The 18,994-nt window shown below is 43.2% G+C and overlaps 1 protein-coding gene across 5 annotated transcripts in view; it reads left to right on the top strand.

The window, feature by feature from the left end:
• The first annotated feature begins 1,070 nt into the window (after positions 1–1,070).
• Positions 1,071–18,994, top strand: part of MYO5A (myosin VA) — a 222,022-nt gene continuing 204,098 nt past the window's right edge. For 3 of the 5 annotated variants that reach the window (XM_050797912.1, XM_050797911.1, XM_050797910.1), the window contains exon 1: positions 1,136–1,211. In XM_050797912.1, coding sequence (XP_050653869.1) covers positions 1,185–1,211 — 27 coding nt within the window. In that variant the 5' untranslated portion in view covers positions 1,136–1,184. Of the gene's footprint in view, positions 1,212–1,452; positions 2,692–18,994 lie in introns of those variants that run through there. The other 2 variants (XM_050797908.1, XM_050797909.1) reach the window with 2 other exon arrangements.

The raw sequence follows: 18,994 nt of genomic DNA, 5'->3' as shown, positions 1-18,994 counted from the left end.
GGAGTAGAAAGACCACATTTTTGTGCTGGATGTGCAAGGCTCACCCTGAGGAGAGTGAGGGCGGCTTTGATCTTTTGATGCTGAGTTAAACTGCAGATAGATTTTCCATGTAAGTACTCTGTCATTTTCAGGTGGCAACGGGATAAACTTCAGGTGCCACCATGGAGCCGACAATCACCAGGAGAGAACAGGACAGGAAAGAAGGCTGGGACAGAAGGGTAGCTGCATCTCTGCAAACGCACAGGTCTAGGAAAGGGGCACCTGGGCTGTCCCCTGAGGCTATCTCGTTTCAAAGTCACTTAAGTTTCTGTAGCTTATAAGCGGCTCCTGCCCTCCCGGCATGATGACACGGCTTTGCTGCAGACATCGAGGTGCTCGGAATGACCTTGATCATCCTTAACCTCAAATTCCCGGTCCTGCATTGCCCATCTCCCGGGTCACTCCTGCTGACAAGGCTCTTCTGCAGTTCTGGGTTATTCTACAGTCTTTCAAGAGGGCTTCCCCTAAATCCTCTCCCTAGGAATGCTTGGAAGGACGGGAGGAGCAGCCTCGAGGTTCCCATCGTTTACTCGGACACAGTGACGGCCCCCGCCATGGCTGCCCTACCACGGGGGCTAGGCTCCGCAGCAGAGTCCCGGGCTCGCTTCGGGGCCTGCGCCCGGGGTGTGCCGCGCCCTCGGGGCCAGTGTCCCAGGCGGGTTTCCGGGCCTCGGTAGCGCGGGAGGCGGCGGCGCCGGCTGGCAGCGGCGCCGGCTGGCAGGCTGATGATGATGATGCTCTGTGCTCGCAGCCGTTGGGAGGCAGCGTGAGCCTGAGAGAGCCCAGAGCAGCCGCGGTGGCCCAGCTGGAGCGCAGCCTCCTCCCGCTCCCATAATGCACAGGGCGGCGGCGGCGGCGGCGGCGGCAGCATCGCGGGCCGCCGAGGTGGCTGCGGCGGCGGCGGCGACCCCCAGGACCCCGGGCAGGTGGAGCGCTCGCGGCTACTCGCCGCGAGCCCGGGAGTGATGGCTAGGCCCCCGCGGGCCGCCAGCGCCTGAGGCGCCCCGCCCCGCCCCGCCCGGCCCCGCCCGGCCCTGCCCTGCTCCCCGCCGGCGGCTGCGGGCGCTTCCTAGTCCGCGCGGACGGCCGCCCAGGCGAGGTGCGGCCTCCGCACAGGCGGGGGGCGTAGGCGCGCGGAGCCCGCCATGGCTGCGTCGGAGCTCTACACAAAGGTAAGGCGCCCCGTGGCCGGCGTGGAGGACTGGGGCCGCGCGGCCCTCGCCGCCAGCTGTCAGGCTGGGGAGGGGGCGGGAGCGGCGGGGCCAGCGCCACCCTCTTCAGCGCTTCAGAACCCTCGGCCCTACCCGCCGGTCGCCCGCTGCAGCACTTTCCTCTTTCGGGCGAGATGGTTAAGGCGACGGAGGGAGGCCCGCCTCGGGGGTCTCCCCGGCTCCTGCTGCGCTGCTGGAGCTGGGGGCAGAGCGGGCTTCCGAGTGGAAAGGGGGCCCATGTGGATTTAGCAGGGCGGGCGTGCCTCCCCTCCTGCTTGGCTTTGGAAAATTCCCGGCGGGTGGGAGATGCTTGCTCCGGTAGATTGGATGGTTTCTCTCATGGGGACACGCGCTTAAAATAACGTCCTGTGTTGGTATGCAGTGCTGCTTGTACCGCCAGCCAGCCTTTCTGTGAGGTTATTTTGAATCCTGCAAACGGTGGCCGTATCACCTTTAGCTCCCCGGTTTAGCTGCGCTGGGGGTGGCGAGCCCCGGGGAAAGATGTTGCCGGATGAACGCGAGCTGATTCACCGGCTGGGAGGGTCGGTACTCATTTGTCGCTGGGAGTTTGCAACCTGCGTGTAATCCCGCAGAGCCTTGTTAGGCTCCGTGTCTTCACATCCTCTGGGGCAAACCTTTCCTTCTGGGTTTGCTTTAAGGGAAGTGGCAGTCTTTTCTTAGAGTGACATCAATATTCTCAGGGTCTGGCAATCTCTGAATGGCCTATTATGGAGAACTGTCACTTGAGTGCTGTGCAGATTTGTGATGACCTTTGTGAATATATGTAATCATGGCATTTTATACTATACACCCATGTGTAGGTAGATATTTTGCCAACTATTGATTACTTCTACATGCAGTTAATAGAGTTGCCTTTTCACATTAGCATTTGCAATAGAACTTTCATTTAGGGTCCTGTAATCACTGGAATCATTGTTTCCAAATGTGACTCAAGTCCAGGGCCCAAGTTGCAGTGTGTTTTACAGAGGAAAGAATTCTGGACTGGGCATCGAGAGACCTGGATTCAAGCCGGGACCTTTTCACTTACTCACTGTGACCTTGGACAAGTCACTTAACATTTCTGGTTCGATTTCCTCATGAGTAAATAGAGTTAATTATACTTGCCTTTCATCCCTTACAAGCTGTTCTGATAATTAAACTTAATAATAGTTGTGAAAGCTTTTTGTAACCTATGAATTTCTCTGCAAATATGAGGTAATATGATTAATTTCTTCAACCATGAAATGAGGAACTTGCATGAAACATTCTCTGAGACCTCTTTCTTTCTAGTTTTAGGCTTAAGGACTGTCCAATTGGAACTTCTCTCTCAACCTGGTAATTTCTTTAGGCATTGCAGATCTCTGATGTGTGAACGAATGCAATTGGAAACTGATTAAAAGTAACTTAACAGACACTTAATATGGTGCTTACTATGTGCCAGGTACTGTTTTAAGCGTTTTAAAAATATGAACTCATAATCCTTATAAGGGACTTATGAGGTTGATATTAAGAAATATCAAAATCATTTTCACATGAAGAGATAATCGGTCTGTAAACATTCCTTGGTTACTTTGTGTAGCCCCTCCCCTCCACTTCTACATCAAGTTCGTCCAACCCGCAGCCCGTGGGCTGCATCCGGGCCCAGGACCGCTTTGAATGTGCCCCAACACAAATTCGTAAACTTTCTTAAAACATGAGATTTTTTTTTTTTTTTTTGCAATTTTTTTTTTAAGCTCATCATTTATCATTAGTGTATTTTATGTGTGGCCAAACACAGTTCTTCCAACGTGGCCCAGGGAAGCCAAAAGATTGGACACCCTCCATTGTATATGGTGAGCAGTCATCTTTGAGCTACTTAATAGTAGGCTGCTTAACTAGAGACTGATTGGATAATAAATTGTTGTTGGATTTTGAACACTTTTTCCCCCCAAGATGATTTGAGAGAAAAAATGGGAAAGATATTATGATTTGCAAATGGTAAAGTTTTGGGCTTCTGTCACAGCTTTATCACAATCTATTTTAAAATTTACCTTTTAACAGCCTGAGAAACATAGTGAGACCTGGTCTCTACAAAAAATTAAAAAATTAGGCTGGTCACGATGGCTCATGCCTGTAATCCCAACACGTTGCCGAGGTGGGTGGGTCACCTGAGGTCAGGAGTTCGAGACCATCTTGACCAACTTGGCAAAACCCGTCTCTACTAAAAATAGAAAATTAGCTGGGCGTGGTGGCGCATGCCTGTAATCCCAGCTGCTCAGGAGGCTGAGGCAGGAGAATCACTTGAACCTGGAAGGCGGAGGTTGCAGTGAACAGAGATTGCACATTGCACTCGAGCCTGGGCAACAAGAGGGAAACTCGGTCTCAAAAAAAAAAAAAAAATTAAAAAATGAGCTGGGCGTTGTAGTCACGCCTGTGGTCCCAGCTACTCAAGAGCTGAGGCAGGAGGATCAGCTGAGGCAGGAAGATTGCTTGAGCCTGGGAGGTTGAGGCTGCAGTGAGCCATGATTGTGCCACTGCACTCCATTCTGGGCAAAAGAGCAAGAACATGTCTCAAAAAAAATTTTTTTTCTTTTTAACCTCTTTCTCATTTTAAAACAGACTGGCTTAGAGAGCAAGACTGAAGTTGGGGCTTACACTGCCTTTTTCTAAATACACTTATGCCTAATTAATAATCTGGTTACTTGGTTGGTTGTTGGCTAATTCTTTTTGTAAATGGGCCTTAGCTTAATGGCAAGCGGAAATAGTTATCAGGCATCCTGGCATCCTGTGTGCCAGGTACTTTGCTTAATGTTTATAACAGTGAACAAGATACAGTCCTTTCCCTCAACGTGCTCACAGTCTGCTTCTTACATTCTTGACCCACTTTGAATCTATAGGGACATAAATAACCTTATTAGTAGAAGTTAGGGAATGGGTTGGGACATGGGGAAGATTGGGCTGATTCCAGAAATAAAAGCTACTATTGTAATTACTAGAGGAATAGGAAAATCATTAGAAGTATTATCAGTGGATAAGCACAAGGATCTTCCCCTTGCAGAGGATTATAGGAAGGAAGTTCTAGGATAGATTACAAGGAAAGATGTATTAGTGACATGCCATAATTATGGTATTTAATATAGTGGTTAAATATGAAAAGTACCCTTTAAAAAAATGTCATTCAGATCTTAAGGGCAGATTTTGATGTGTGATACAGATCAGTTCCTATTACAGTGAAGGACAAGAGACTGTTCAGTTTCTTCTTTTTAGCCAGAATGATAATGGTTTTGTCACAGCAATTTAACAAGGCTTCCATTTTGTCAAAATTTCCTGCAGTATAAACATTTTCAGGGCAGTAGCTAGGTTCTTGGGATACATTTCTGGAAACTAATATTTTGGTTGAAACATGTTTTGTTGATTTTTAAAAATAACAGCTTTATTGAGATATGAGTCTTATACCATATAATTCACCATTTAAAGTGTACTATTCAATGGTTTTTGGTTTATTCACACAGTAGTATGTTGATTTGTTTGTGGGTCAACCTGCCTTACTCCCCAAAAAATTGAAGGAAACTATGATATGTCATTGCTTCTGATTTTGAAAATATTTGCTAGTCTTGACTTGTCAGTGCATATTTATATCACCCATAGGTGCTTTTGGTAACTAGAAGCAATTCTACATTTGTGGAATGGGGTTTATCAATTAGACCTAGAAGGATTACCGGCAGCATTATAATGAATGGCATGCTATTCCTCCTCTCATCATGTTCCCAGACACCATGGATAGCACCATAAATGCTGTAGAATGGTCAAGATTACCTGAAGCTGGTTTTTTTTTTTTTTTTTTAATTTTTTTTTTTTTTTTTGAGACAGGGTCTCACTGTGTCACCCAGGCTGGAGTGCAGTGAAAGTGAACATGGCTCACTGTAGCCTTTAACTCCTGGGTTCAAGCTATCCTCCCACCTCAGCCTCATGAGTAGCTGGGACCACAGTTATGCACCCAGCTAATTTTAAAATTTCTTCTAGAGATGGTCTCAGTATGTTGCCCAGGCTGGTCTTAAACTCCTGGACTCAAGTGATGCTCCTGCTTCCACCTCCCATAGTGTGGGATTACAGGCATGAGCCCCCCACATCCAGCCTGTTTATTTATTTATGTATTTATTTAGAGTCAGGGTCTTGCTCTGTTGTCCAGGCTGGAGTCCAGTAGTGTGAACATGGTTCACTGCAGTATCGACCTCCCAGGCGTAAGCCATCCTCCCACCTCACCTTCCCGGGTAGCTGAATCTACAGGCACGTGCTACCACACCCTGCTAATTTTTGTACTTTTTATAGAGACAGGGTCTTGCTATGTTGCCCAGGCTGGTCTCTAACTCCTCAGCTCAAGTGATGCTCCTGCCTCGGCCACCCAAAGTGTTGAGATTATAGACATGAGCCACCACGCCTGGCTTATTTTTAATTTTTAAAAAGTTTAAATTTTTTTGTTTACTTTTCTGTTTTGTTTTGTTTTTACTTGAAGCTGTTTGATTAGGAGGTTCCCATGTGTGCTAAGATGCTGAGTATTGTAACAGTACAAAGACAATCTAAAATTCCACATTTGCAAAGCATGTTAACTTGCCTAGATGAAACAGCTCTTAAGGTTGGTAGATTGTATATGTGTAACTTTTGATTCCCAACATATCCTCTCACATGTACAGGAGCCACATGGCCTAGATGTTTTCTGGGATAGATCCACTTTTATATTCTATGGCACTGTCTCTTCAAACTATTGATCCTGGAAATTCTAATATTTTCATATTGAGACTGTATTTCTCAGACTGCTTTCAACATCTTAAAGAGGAACAGAAATCTCATCTCTGATCATGTGCCCTGACTCGGAGTTTGGCAAGGACGTTAGCTGTCCTCAAGTCTCCTGTCACGCCCTTTCCATATGAATTTCCTCCTGGTGTTCCTAGGCCTGTTAAAGGCGTTGCTGTTCTCCTAGTTCCTCAGCTTGGAAACCTCCATATCTTTTTTTCTTATCTTTCACATTTGACTTTTTCTGTATCAATTCTAATTTCAATTGACATCCAGCTGATAGCTCAGATTTGGAACTTCCACTAGTACTCTTTTTCTCTGTCTTAATGTCCCAAACATGTTTCTGTCTTATTATGGTTACTGTATCTGTGTATATGTTTACCACTCCCACCATACTGTAAGCCCCCTGAGATGCCGTTTTGTTTACCTCCTGTAGAGCCCAGCACAGTGTCTTACACAGAATAGCTGCTCATTGATTATTTGTTGAATGAATACTTAAACAGGGGAGGGATGGAATGAAAATAATGGTTTGGCATGATTAGTCCACTTGTAGGGACGAAGCAGGGTATAAAGATGTGGTTAAACAAGTAAACACATTTTCAGGCATGTTGAACAGGATGAGTAATATAACTGGGAGCCAGGGAGACCAGGAAACTTTCAGGAAACGAAGTGTGAAGTGATGAAGGTCTGGTGGACTGAGGCAGGGGCAGAAGGTGTGGGAAAGAAGAGGACAAATTTGAGAGACAGTCTCTCCGAGATGGATTACATATAGGATGGGAAGGAGCAGGAGTGGGTTGAAATAATACCAGTAGCTCCAGCCTTGGAAACTGAAAGTTAATTCCTGTTTCATCACAAATTTTGACTGCCTCTGTGGAACTTGAATCCTACTAAGAAATACTTCTTTACACAGCTTGACAAAGCAAAATGCCCATTGTTTCCTCTTGAAATTTGTTACTGTTTCTTGAAGTGTGAAAGTTTTGTGTATTGCCCAGAAACGATTACAGAGAAGTTCTGATTCTAATGAGAATTGCTGCTGTCACATAGTTTAAATCTTACTGGTACTTTTAGCTTTTTTTTTTTTTTTTTTAAATAATGAAAGAGAACTGGAGGAAGGTTTATGAATGGCCTTCCAGGGATTTAACAACAACCTCAGGGGAGGGGTGACAGGGAATGCTAACTCGTGTAGGGGAGAATATGGGAGGGGAGAGATGATCCGCCTTACTTCTTACCTCAGAAGGTAATTTAGTTTCTCTGTTTTTCGTTTTATGATGAATTTTGCCTCCATTGGGAGAATTCAGGAGTACGTGGTCCACTAGAGGATAGACTTGGTTGTATTTGTCTTCACTTCAGGCAATTCCCAGTGAAGTATGAGGTACTGCTGGAAGTATAAACTTCTGGCTGATCTATGGAGTAAGGTCTGGCCATAGGCAAAATATTACGTGAGCAATTCCACTTCTTCCACCCCACCCGAAGGCATGTCCTCCATCCTACAGTGGTCTTCCTAGACTTGTTCTATTTGTCTTCCTAGGGAGTTTGTCCTTTCCTCCCCAGCACCACCCCACTCCCAGTCTTGCATCCACTTTATTGAGGTATAATATACATGAAAAGTCCCTCATTTTAAGTGTACAGTTTGATGAGTTTTGACATATATTCTGTCATGTAACCACCACCACAAACAAGATGCAGAACATTTCCATCACCCCTAAAGTTCCCTTGTGCTTAGTCGCTTATCTTCCGCAACATCTTCAAGGAGTTTGTTTGCTCATTAGGGCAGAAGGAAGTTTTTTCTTTTTGGTTTTTCCGAAATGAATGCTATGGTTCCACCTTAGCCCAACCAATAGAGATACTTACTACAAAGGCCTGGCATTGGAGGTCATGGCTGTGGAGTTTCATTTTCAGTGGGAGGCGGAAGTGGATGTAAAAGGAGTTTAAATGACTTTTGTTTAATCTTTCGTTCACACACTGACCACTTTGCCTTTATTAATGATATCTGCCTTTGATGCCTTCTGAAATGCCCTTTGGTTAATTTTGCCCTTTAACAGTTCCTCTTCCCCATCTGTCTTGGTTGTAACGTCAGTCTGAGTTTGTGCTGATACAACCTAAACTTTGCAGAAACTTATCCCTGGCTTCTTCATGCCTTAGGCATTCTCCATTTCTCTTCTAAGACCTCCTTACTTGGAATTCTTTTTAACTAGCAGACATTAGCATTAAGTATCTCCCTGTACAGCAAAGGTTTTTGCCAATTGTAAAACTTAGGGATGATGTAATTATTTTTTGATTTCAAAATAATGATTCTAAATTTGATTGAAATCAAGGGAGAAGTGCATTGTACATTGTACATAATGCACTAAGTGTTCATGAATGTTCGTGAGGACCATGTGTCTACCTCCTTTGGCCTAATGTATTACTGTGGCCAAAAATGTGGGCAAGATGCTGGACTAGAGGGAGACTGGATGCACAAAAAAGATAGGTTTTGTCCATCTTTTGTCACATATACAAAAACATATAGTCCTGGCCAGGAATCCTGCATGTGTGGTTGGGGTTTCTACTTTTTGATAAATATACCGGAAACCAGAGAAATTTCAGAATAGGAGAAGTAAAATGATCAGAACAGTGAAGAGGCTAGACAGATTAAAAGTGTAGAACTCTCTAGTTTAGAAAGATGAAGGTGAGCTGGGAATACAGTAGAGTGGTTTGTTTTGTTTTTGAGACGGAGTCTTGCTCTGTCACCCAGGCTGGAGTGCAGTGGTACCATCTTGGCTCACTGTAACCTCTGCCTCCTGGGTTCAAGCGATTCTTCTGCCTCAGCCTCCCAAGTAGCTGGGACTACAGGTGTGTGCCACCACCCCCGGCTAATTTTTGTATTTTCAGTAGCGATGGGGCTTCACAATATTGGCCAGGCTGGTCTCGAACTCCTGACCACGTGATCCGCCTGCCTCGGCCTCCCAAAGTGCTGGGATTACTGGCATGAGCCACCGTGCCCAGCCCTACAGTATACTATTTGACATCCAGAATAGTGGAAGTTTGTAACATCAAATCTCAGTTTAGTAGGGATATGTTTTAGATCTTGAAACAAATCAATATATGCCATTTTAAATGAATTTCTACTTTCAACATTAAGTTTTACATTTCTGAAAGTCATTACCTCAAGTTATGGTATTAGCTGAGATGCAGGATGTAAATAGAGAGGGCCTGGGTAATTTATGGATGAGAGATTTGGCACACTGACTTACCAAACCTCTCTTTAACAGTGTCAATCAGTTTACCAGCCATAGCTATTTTAGTTGGAAGAAACAGAAACCCAACTCAAGCCAAAAAGTAGTTTATTTGCTCATGTGACTTAAAAATCTAGGCATGGCTGCAATCAAGGCTCAGACATGGTCTTTGGGGCTCTCTTCACTAACTCTCACATGCTGTCTGACATTAGTTTCATCCTCAGGATAGCTTTTTTTAGGGGTGAAAAGATGGTCAGTGGCACCTGCAGATCACGTGATCTTACAGCCCTGGGGCTGGAGGAAGAGAGCCTGAGAGAGGAATTCTGGTCATGTGCCTTCTCCTTTCACTGTGGCCTCTAGGCAGTAGGAGAGGAGCACCATGAGTGGTCAAGTCTGTGCTCACCCCAGAGGCCTGGGGGAGGACAGCGCACCGTGATTGATAGTTTCACTCCAACCTCATAGGATGGCTGTGAGCTGTTCGCCATTGGAAGGAAAAGTGCTAGGTAGACCAAATAAACAACTACCCTCAGTGCTTGTCGGCTATGAATAGGTCACCGAAAATGATAGTCACTGAATTCTAGCCCTCCTTTTCTGATCTTTGAGCAGAAGAATGGGAGATTTTGCTTGACCAGGGGACATTAGGTATCTTTCCCCTAGAGAATCATTTTGGATTGAAAAATAAAAGCCAGGCGAGGTGCGGTGGCTCACGCCTGTAATCCCAGCGCTTTGGGAGGCCGAGGCGGGCAGATCCTGAGGTCAGGAGCTTGAGACCAGCCTGGCTAACATGGTGAAATTTTCTACTAAAAATACAAAAATTCTGTAGTCCCAGCTCCTCGGGAGGCTGAGGCAGGAGAATGGCGTAAACCTGGGAGGCAGAGCTTGCAGTGAGCTGAGATCCGCCACTGCACTCCAGTCCGGCACTCTAGCCCGGGCGACAGAGCGAGACTCCGTCTCAAAAAAAAACCAAAAAAACAAAAAAGCAAAAATTAGCCGGGCATGGTGGCGTCTGCCTGTAATCCCAGCTACTCGGGAGGCTGAGGCAGGAGATTTGCTTGAGCCCGGGAAGCAGAATTGTGCAAAATTTCTTTTTGTCTGTCCGTCATCCCTTGTTCATGTCTGGTGGTAGTCTGTCTTCTGTTCTCTTCCTCCCATCTGTTCATCTTCTTTATCCGCCTACTATTTAATTTTATCTACCCACCCCTTCTGTTATGATTTGTTATAACCAAGTATATATACACCCTACACCTATAATGGAATAAAATAGGTTACTAAAGAGTGAATCTTTTGTGGGGCGCGGTGGCTTATGCCTGTAATCCTAGCACTTTGGGAGGCCCAGGCAGGCAGATCACGAGGTCAGGAGATTGAGACCATCCTAGCTAACACGGTGAAACCCCGTCTCTACTAAAAATACAAAAAAATTAGCCGGGCGTGCTGGCGGGCGCCTGTAGTCGCAGCTACTGGGGAGGCTGAGGCAGGAGAATGGGGTGAACCCAGGAGGTGGTGGAGCTTGCAGTGAGCCGAGATCGCGCCACTGCACTCCAGCCTGGGCGACAGAGCGAGACTCCGTCTCAAAAATAAATAAATAAATAAATAAATAAATAAATAAATAAAGAGTGAATCTTTTCTTCATAACTTAGATTGAAGAGGGAACTTCATTTTTGCTTTTGCTTTATTACCACTCCCTGATCTGACATCACAAAGTAATTTTTTACGAGTTTGCGTAAATCATTTTCTGTGTATGTGAGTGTGTTTCAAACAAACACTTTTGTGTTAGACTAGTTAGACTAGACTAGTTCAACCTTAGTTTTTTAGCTTACCATACTGGTCTACATTACAGTAAGATGACTGGATATTCCTTTAAAGATATGATCTCACCTTAAAACATTTTTCTGCCAGTACTTAAACAACTTTTACACAGGGTTGGTCTCTCTATGCTTAAACTCAGAAAAAAAAAATCTTACTTCTAGTTTGATAAGCAGCATGGTTTTGGGTTGGGAGCAGAATTTTTCTGGAGACCTTTTCTGTAAAATTGGGATATGTGTATCTTAATAATAAGGAATTTTGGTCCACAACCTAGATTAAATTTTCATAAAGTCAGAATGTGTATTTCTTATTTTAGAAATGAAAAAGTTAAGCCCCTTAGAGTTACTATTGCATTTTAACCCACTCGTACTGTTTATACTAATTTTTTTCATCCTCGACCAAAATTTCTCAACCTCTGCACCACTGATAGTAGGCTAGATAATTCTTTTTTTTTTTTTGTGGGAGGGGTGGCTCTCCTGTGTATTGTAGTATGTTTAGCCAAATCTCTGACCTTTATCTATGAGATCCAGTAGCACCCAACATCCCTAGTTGTGACAACCAATATTGCCTACAGACATTGCTAGATATCTCTTGGGGTGGTGGGGATGGGGGAGAATCACACATACCCTTCAAACCACTAAACTAGATGATAAGCCTTCAACTAGGGTAAGAACAAGTAGGAAGAAGTTAATTGGGAAATTAGGATTAAGAGGGAAAACTTTTTAAAAAGTTGATTTATAAGCATTATTTTTCTGCTTATAGAAGTGATGCCTTGTAGCTAATCTGGATTATTTGAATAATACAGAACATATAAAGGAAGAAAGTTAAAATAAACTAATTATGCCACCTAGAAATAATAATTGTCAACTATTGATTTTAAGTCTTTTGTCTATATTCACAAGTGGTAATGATTTTTAAAATAATTTTTAAACTTAATATGTATTGTGAGAATTTATATCAATAAATATTCATTGAAAAAATATATCTGTGTATGTATGTTTTGAGACGAAGTTTCGCTCTTGTTGTCCAGGCTGGAGTACATTGGCGCAATCTCAGCTCACTGCAACCTCCGCCTCCCAGGTTCAAGTAATACTCTGGCCTCAGCCTCTGAAGTAGCTAGGATTACAGGTGCCCAGAGTAGCTGGGATTACAAGTGCCTGCCACCACACCTGGCTAAGTTGTATTTTTAGTAAAGATGGGGTTTCACCATGTTGGCTAGGCTGGTCTTGAACTCCTGACCTCAGGTGATCTGCCCACCTCAGTTTCCCAAAGTGCTGGGATTACGGGTGTGAGCCACCGTGCCCAGCCCATTGAAAATATTTTTAATGGCAGCATAATATTCAATCATCTGGGTATACCAAAATGTATTTACTGCTGGGCATTTTTCACTAATGGAAGTGATATGCTATGGTGAGCATCTTTGTTCATAAGTCTGCTTAGTCAGTTTTAGTTAATTATAGAATTCAAGTCTCCCTAGCAAGAATTAGCATTTGTATTTATGCAGGATAGGGCATTCACATTCACTTCATTTTAAAAATAGCTCTCTTTATGTGCATTGCCTGAGGGATAGGGTGACCAGATGTCCCACTTCTAGAAGATGCTTTCTGCCTTTTAATATCTTTATTCTGTTTTGAGAAATTTTCTTAGACTAGAAACATATAAGTTCACTTCAGAAATTTAACCTTTTGGAAATTGAGACTGCTTCTTTTTCTGACCATTGTCATTATTGTTGGTTTTATTCACTCTGTTTCTTGATCTTGGATGGATCTGTGCCAGAGAGAATAATTGAACTAGAAAGAATTTTAAAAAGAGAAAAAATATGAGGCTTCTGAATTACTATACATGATATAATTTTAGTTTGAAAATTACCTGATAATATGTTATCAGGACATTGTAGACATGTCCTCCTAATTAGAACAAATTAACAGTGTCTGGAGGAGGCTATGCATTTGCTTTCGGGGACAGTTGAGAACCTGAGAGACCTTCAGCATCAACTACCTGCTTTGTAAAACAATTAGAATGGAGCAAAATATGCCCAATGCTAAAGGAGCGCCCTAGAATGGAATCTTTATAGCAGTCAGAAAGTGTTTTGGGATTAGTGAGGCCTTCAGGTCATTGCTGTGCGTAGCAGCCCTTCCGAAGGACTAGGATCATGGCAGTAGCCACAGACCCGGACAGGGGTTGATTGTGTGGAGCCTTAGACATTAAAGGCATAGGAAACTGAATTGAAAGCCTTAGCAGCCTTGGAAGTTGCTTTTCTTCCTCCACTAAAACCTTGATTTTTTTAAACCTTATATAGTTATTACTTGTTTTCTTCTAAAAACTGTGGCTCAGTCAAATGTGTGGTTCCATGGCAGTAAATTAGCAAGTAATAGTGATCAATATTTACTGAGGCTTTACTGTAGGCCAGATGCTATTCTGAGGGCTTTGTTGCAACTGTTTCCTTCCTTGCCTTCCACCCCTCCCAGGGTCCTGAAAGCGAGGCAGTGCATCACAGAAGTCAAGGGCGAGGAGTCCACACCTAGATACTGGATCTTGGTTTGAATCCTGGTTTTGCTATTCACTTTCTCTGTGTCCTTAAGCCGCTTAACCTCTTTATGCTTCAATTTCCTTATCTTTATAGTGGTGATAATAAAACCTACCTTATGTGGTTTTAATGATGACTAAGTTATAATATATTAAGAAATGCTTAGAATAGTGACCGGTATTTAGTAAATTCTTTTTTTTTTTTTTTTTTTTTTTTTTTTTTTTTTGAGACGGAGTCTTGCTCTGTCGTCCGGGCTGGAGCGCAGTGGGGTGATCTAGGCTCACTGCAAGCTCCGCCTCCTGGGTTCACGCCATTCTCCTGGCTCAGCCTCCCGAGTAGCTGGGACTGCAGGCGCCCGCCACCACGCCCGACTGATTTTTTGTATTTTTAGTAGAGACGGGGTTTCACCGTGTTAGCCAGGATGGTCTCAATCTCCTGACCTCGTGATCCTCCCTCCTCGGCCTCCCAAAGTGCTGGGATTACAGGCGTGAGCCACCGCACCCGGCCGGTATTTAGTAAATTCTTACAAGTATTAGTTATTACTGTTGTTGCTGTTACAGCTGTCATTCTCTTTTCTCTCTGTCTGCTTTCTTGTCTTCATAAGCTCACTTACCTCCTATTGCACGTTCCTGGGCTCTGTCCTTGACCTACACTCCCTCCCACTGTGGCCTGATCCAGTCTTGAAGAGTCAGGTGCCAGCCCTGTGCTGATGACTTCCAAACCTGTTTCCAGTCCACTTGCTCTCCCTACAAACCTAGATCCCTACAGACAGCTGCCTTGTGGACATCTTCACAAGCGCCCCAAACCCAGCATATTCAAAATCGATTGTCATCTCCTCCCTCCTTCTTCATACTACTCTACCTGATTTAATTTCTCTGTGTCTTAGTTTCTTCATCTATATGATGGGATAATACTTACTTCATAGGGTTGTTATGAGGATTAAATGAGATAGTTCATGGGAAGCACTTAGCATAATGCCTGGCACATATTTAAGAAATGTTAGCTACTGTAATTGTTGTTGTTATTTCTTGTTCCTGTCTGGTGAATGACATCAATATCCCTCCAGTAACCCAAACACAAAACTTAGAAATAGTCTTGATTTACCTTCCCCTGCACCCCTGCACCCCACCTAATCAGTTATTTCCTAGTACTGTTGCTGCTTTATTTGGGACCCTTATCTTTTTTTTTTCTTTCTGTTTTTTTTTTTTTTTTTTTTTTTTTTTCTTGAGACAGGGTCTTGCTCTGTTGCTCAGGCTGGAGTGCAGTGATGTGATCATAGCTCACTGCAGTCTCAACCTTGTGAGCTAAGTAATCCTTCTGCCTCGGCCCCCCAAGTAGCTGGCACTATAGTAGCTGCATGCCACCACACCTAGCTAATTTTTTGTATTTTGGAAACAGGGTCTCACTGTGTTGCCCAGGCTGGTCTCGAATTCCTGGGCTTTAGTGATCCTCCCGCCTTGGCCTCCTGAAGTGCTGAGATTAGAGGCATGAGCCACCATGCTTGGCTTGGTCCCTTATTCTTTCCTAGTTCCTGAAACAGCTTCCTAAGCAATCTTTGGTCTTACTTTCTATAATCTTTTTTTTTTTTTTCATTCTGTTACTAGTGAGATCTTTGTAATGCACATATCTGATCATGCCACTACCTGGCTTGAAATTCCTTTATGATTCCCCATAGGATTTTGTCCTGAAAATAAATTTGTTAGTGTAATGCTTCCTGAACTTTGGGGTCCATCTGAATTACTGGGAATCTTGTTACAGGGAAGATTCTGACTCAGTAGGTCTGTGATGGGGCATGAGACTGCATTTCTAACAACTCCCAGGTGATGCCTGTGTTGCTGAATTGAGAACCACACCTTGAGCAGTGAGGCTGTAATACACAGGCTCTGTATGACCTGCCTTCGACCTAGGCCTAGCCTCATCTCTCCTGTTTCCCTCCTGGCATTCAGTCTTTATTTTAAGTCAGGAGCTTGCCAACTTTGCCTTCTTCTGATTTCCACCATTCCCCTGCTTTATAAATAATTATTTTCTTTTAATAAAATAATTATTCTTTTTTTTTTTTTTTTTTTTTTTTGAGACGGAGTTTTGCTTTTGTTGCCCAGGCTGGAGTGCAATGGTGCCATCTCGGCTCACCACAACCTCCGCTTCCCGGGTTCAAGCTATTCTGCCTCAGCCTCCCCAGTATCTGGGATTATAGGCACAGGGCACCACGCCCTGCTAATTTTTGTATTTTTAGTAGAGATGGGGTTTCTCCATGTTGGCCAGGCTGGTGTTGAACCCCTGAGCTCAGGTGATCTGCCCATCTCGGCCTCCCAAAGTGCTGGGATTACTGGTGGGAGCCACCGCACCTGGCCAGCTTATTCTGTAGCCTCGTGATTAAGAATTATAATCTTTTTCTAAACCTACTGTCTTGGCTTGATCTTTCACAACACTAGAGTTTCTGAGACTTTACTATGTGTAGCGATCATCTGGAATACTTTTTTTTTTTTTTCTTTTCCTGTGGAGACAGTCTTGCTCTGTCACCCAGGCTGGAGTGCACCAGTGTGATCTCGGCTCACTGCAACCTGTTTACCAGGATGGTCTCAGTCTTCTGACCTCATGATCCACCCGCCTCAGCCTCCCAAAGTGCTGGGATTACAGGCGTGAGCCACCGCACCTGGCTCTTTTTGCTATTTTTAAAGGCAACTGGAAAAACTGCCTCACTTATATTAAAACATAATTGAGAGTCTTCTGTGGCAAAAGATGTTCCATTACCTTTGCTAATATTAAATGGGTGTGAAACAGTATAGGAAATCACTCGCAGAATTACTTGGGAACTCTTTTCCTTTAAAATAAACTATTTTAAAAAGTATAAAAATAATAAATGCCCGGGGTAGAATCTTGGAACATTTTGAAATGCAAAAGAAAAATTGTATGTAATCTCACTGTCCTCAGATACTCTTAATATTTTGATGTATGTCCTTCTTGTCTTTTTCTCTCTCTCTATATATATATTTTTTAGCAAAATGCTTTACTTTGTGAATACTATTTTGTGGCAAGATTGTTTTCTCTAAGAAGTCTATTGTGAAGGTTTTCCCATGCCAATACGTGTTATTCTACAGTGTGTTTTTTTCATGACTTCAGAGTGTTATATTGCATTAATTAGTCATATGTTACTCAACCAGACCCCTGTGATAAGGACTTCTAATTTTTTGACAGTTTACATTTAAACTGAAGATAACCAAAGCCTTTGTGTGTTTGTTTACAAAGAAATAAATTATAGTCATTAATTAATTTGACTGTAATTGCAAAACATCCCATTTTTCTACTATAACAATATTGGTATAAAAACTTGGTGAATTATGGTATCAATGTTAAGATTAATCTAGTTAGATCTTAGAAGGCCAAAAAACAAACAGAAATATCAAAGAACTCAGGAATAAATCCTTAAAAATAGTTATGTATTTGGAACCTCAGAGTATGCCAGGCACAACAGCTTACTAGAAGGCAATTCTCCAAACTACAGAGGTAGATAGGTTAAGATTATTAATCAGTGGGCCAGCTAGTTCCAACCTGAGAGGGTAAAGGATCCCTTCCTATTCCAGTATTTTGGAAGCCATATGAGCATGAGTTGTATTCTCATGTTAGCTGAGGAGACTATCCCTGAGTAATTAAAGGCACTCAAGATTTGTCAAGCTCTTGCATGCATATTTAATGGGAGGATAGCCTGGTTACTCAGAAGCTGTTGGCTTTAGAAATGGAAAGGTTGACTTAGGCTAAAGGAAGGAGAAATATAGCAGAGGCAGTTATTCAAGAAAAAAACACATGTACTGAATCAGGAGAAGTAATGTGGGAAATAATCTCTGAGACAGACTGTGATCTTGAAAGATCTGAAAAAGAGTTATTTAGTTAATGTATTTCAAATAAGCTCCCCTGGTTTGCAGATTCCGTAATTAAATATTTCTCATAATGAGTTTACAACTGAAATGTGTCTGGGAAACTGGCCAGGGGTTTTAAGGAGCCTGGTTCTTCAGAAGGCATTCGCTTCCCTTGGGTCGGAGGTGGCATCTCCTAGGGCTGAAGACTTTTCTGAGTCTGTGTAAGGAGCAGTGCCTTAGTCTCAGGAAAATGAGCATAGTCTGTGGACAATGCAGAAGTTGCCTCCTCAGTCACTGCCTGTGGGAGTCACTGAGGTCCAATTTGTCTTTTGGAGCTGGGGCGTCTGCTAGGGTGTGTTTAAGAAGGACCTGCACAAAACCTGTATAGTACAGCTTAACTGGTTAGATTGAGGATTAGGATGTCTCATTTGAGTTCATGAAAAATCAAAGCGAGGGGTACAATTAAATGAAAGTCAGTGACTGTTTCACAAATCTGTAAGACTCATTTGTAATCTGTGCCATTCTATACATTAGACTTAGGTCAGTGGTCCCCAACCTTTTTGGCCCCAGGGACAGGTTTCATGGAAGACAGTTTTTCCACAGACCTGGGGAGCGGGTGTGGTGATGGTGATGGTTGGTTTTGGGATGAAACTGTTTCGCCTTAGATCATCAGGCATTAGTTAGATTCTCATGAGAAGCATGCAACCTCGATCCTTCGCATGTGCAGTTCATAATAGGGTTCATGCTCCTACGAGAATCTAATGCCACTGCTGATCTGACAGGAGGCGGAGCTCAGGCGGTATTGCTCACTAGCTCACCACTCACCTCCTGCTGTGAGGCCCGGTTCCTAACAGGCCAGGGACTGATACTGGTCCGCAGCCCGGGGATGGGAGACCCTTGACCTAGATTCTTAAAATAATATTGTCCTTAAGGTTAAACATTTCCAAAAATTCTTATTTGATTTATCTGTTGGTTATGTTTAAGAGGATTTTATAAGGTAACCATGATAGACTATGGTGAAACTTAATAGATCTGAATGAGTAGAGGCTAAATTAATTATTTTAAAATATATATATGGTGAAATAGATGGAGTAGTTTATTAAACATGATTCCAGCTTGAAAATGGCTTCAGTGGGGCAGCAGTTAAAGTTTTCTAAGTTTGAAATTGCGTAGATTTGAGTTTGGTCAGAATGTGTGGGCTATATGTAGAAAAACAGAGTCTCAGCCAGAGTACTGGAACTGCTGTGGTGAATGGTTTTCATTTTAGTCAGCTTAATTCCTTAAGTAGCCAGTTGTCCTTTGGTTTTCATTCTTCACGGCCATAGCAGTGACATCAGATGCAGCTGGAGCTAAAAGTAGAAGGGTTATGTTAATTAATTCTAGTGAAACAAAAACTGCCTCAAATAATTAATGGAATAATAGTCTCATTAAAAGACCTTAGAGCTTTTTTGTGTTCTTTTTTTTTTTCTCCAAGAGATTAGAGAAGGAGAATGGCACAGATTGTTCACTTGAGACCTTTTTAAGCTATTGATCCATCTTAAGTCCTCATCTGATGCCTCTGATTTCAACGTGAAT

This window comes from Macaca thibetana, chromosome 7 (genome assembly GCF_024542745.1).
Source record: "Macaca thibetana thibetana isolate TM-01 chromosome 7, ASM2454274v1, whole genome shotgun sequence".
NCBI lineage: Eukaryota > Metazoa > Chordata > Mammalia > Primates > Cercopithecidae > Macaca > Macaca thibetana.
This window is presented reverse-complemented; position numbering and strand designations above follow the sequence as displayed.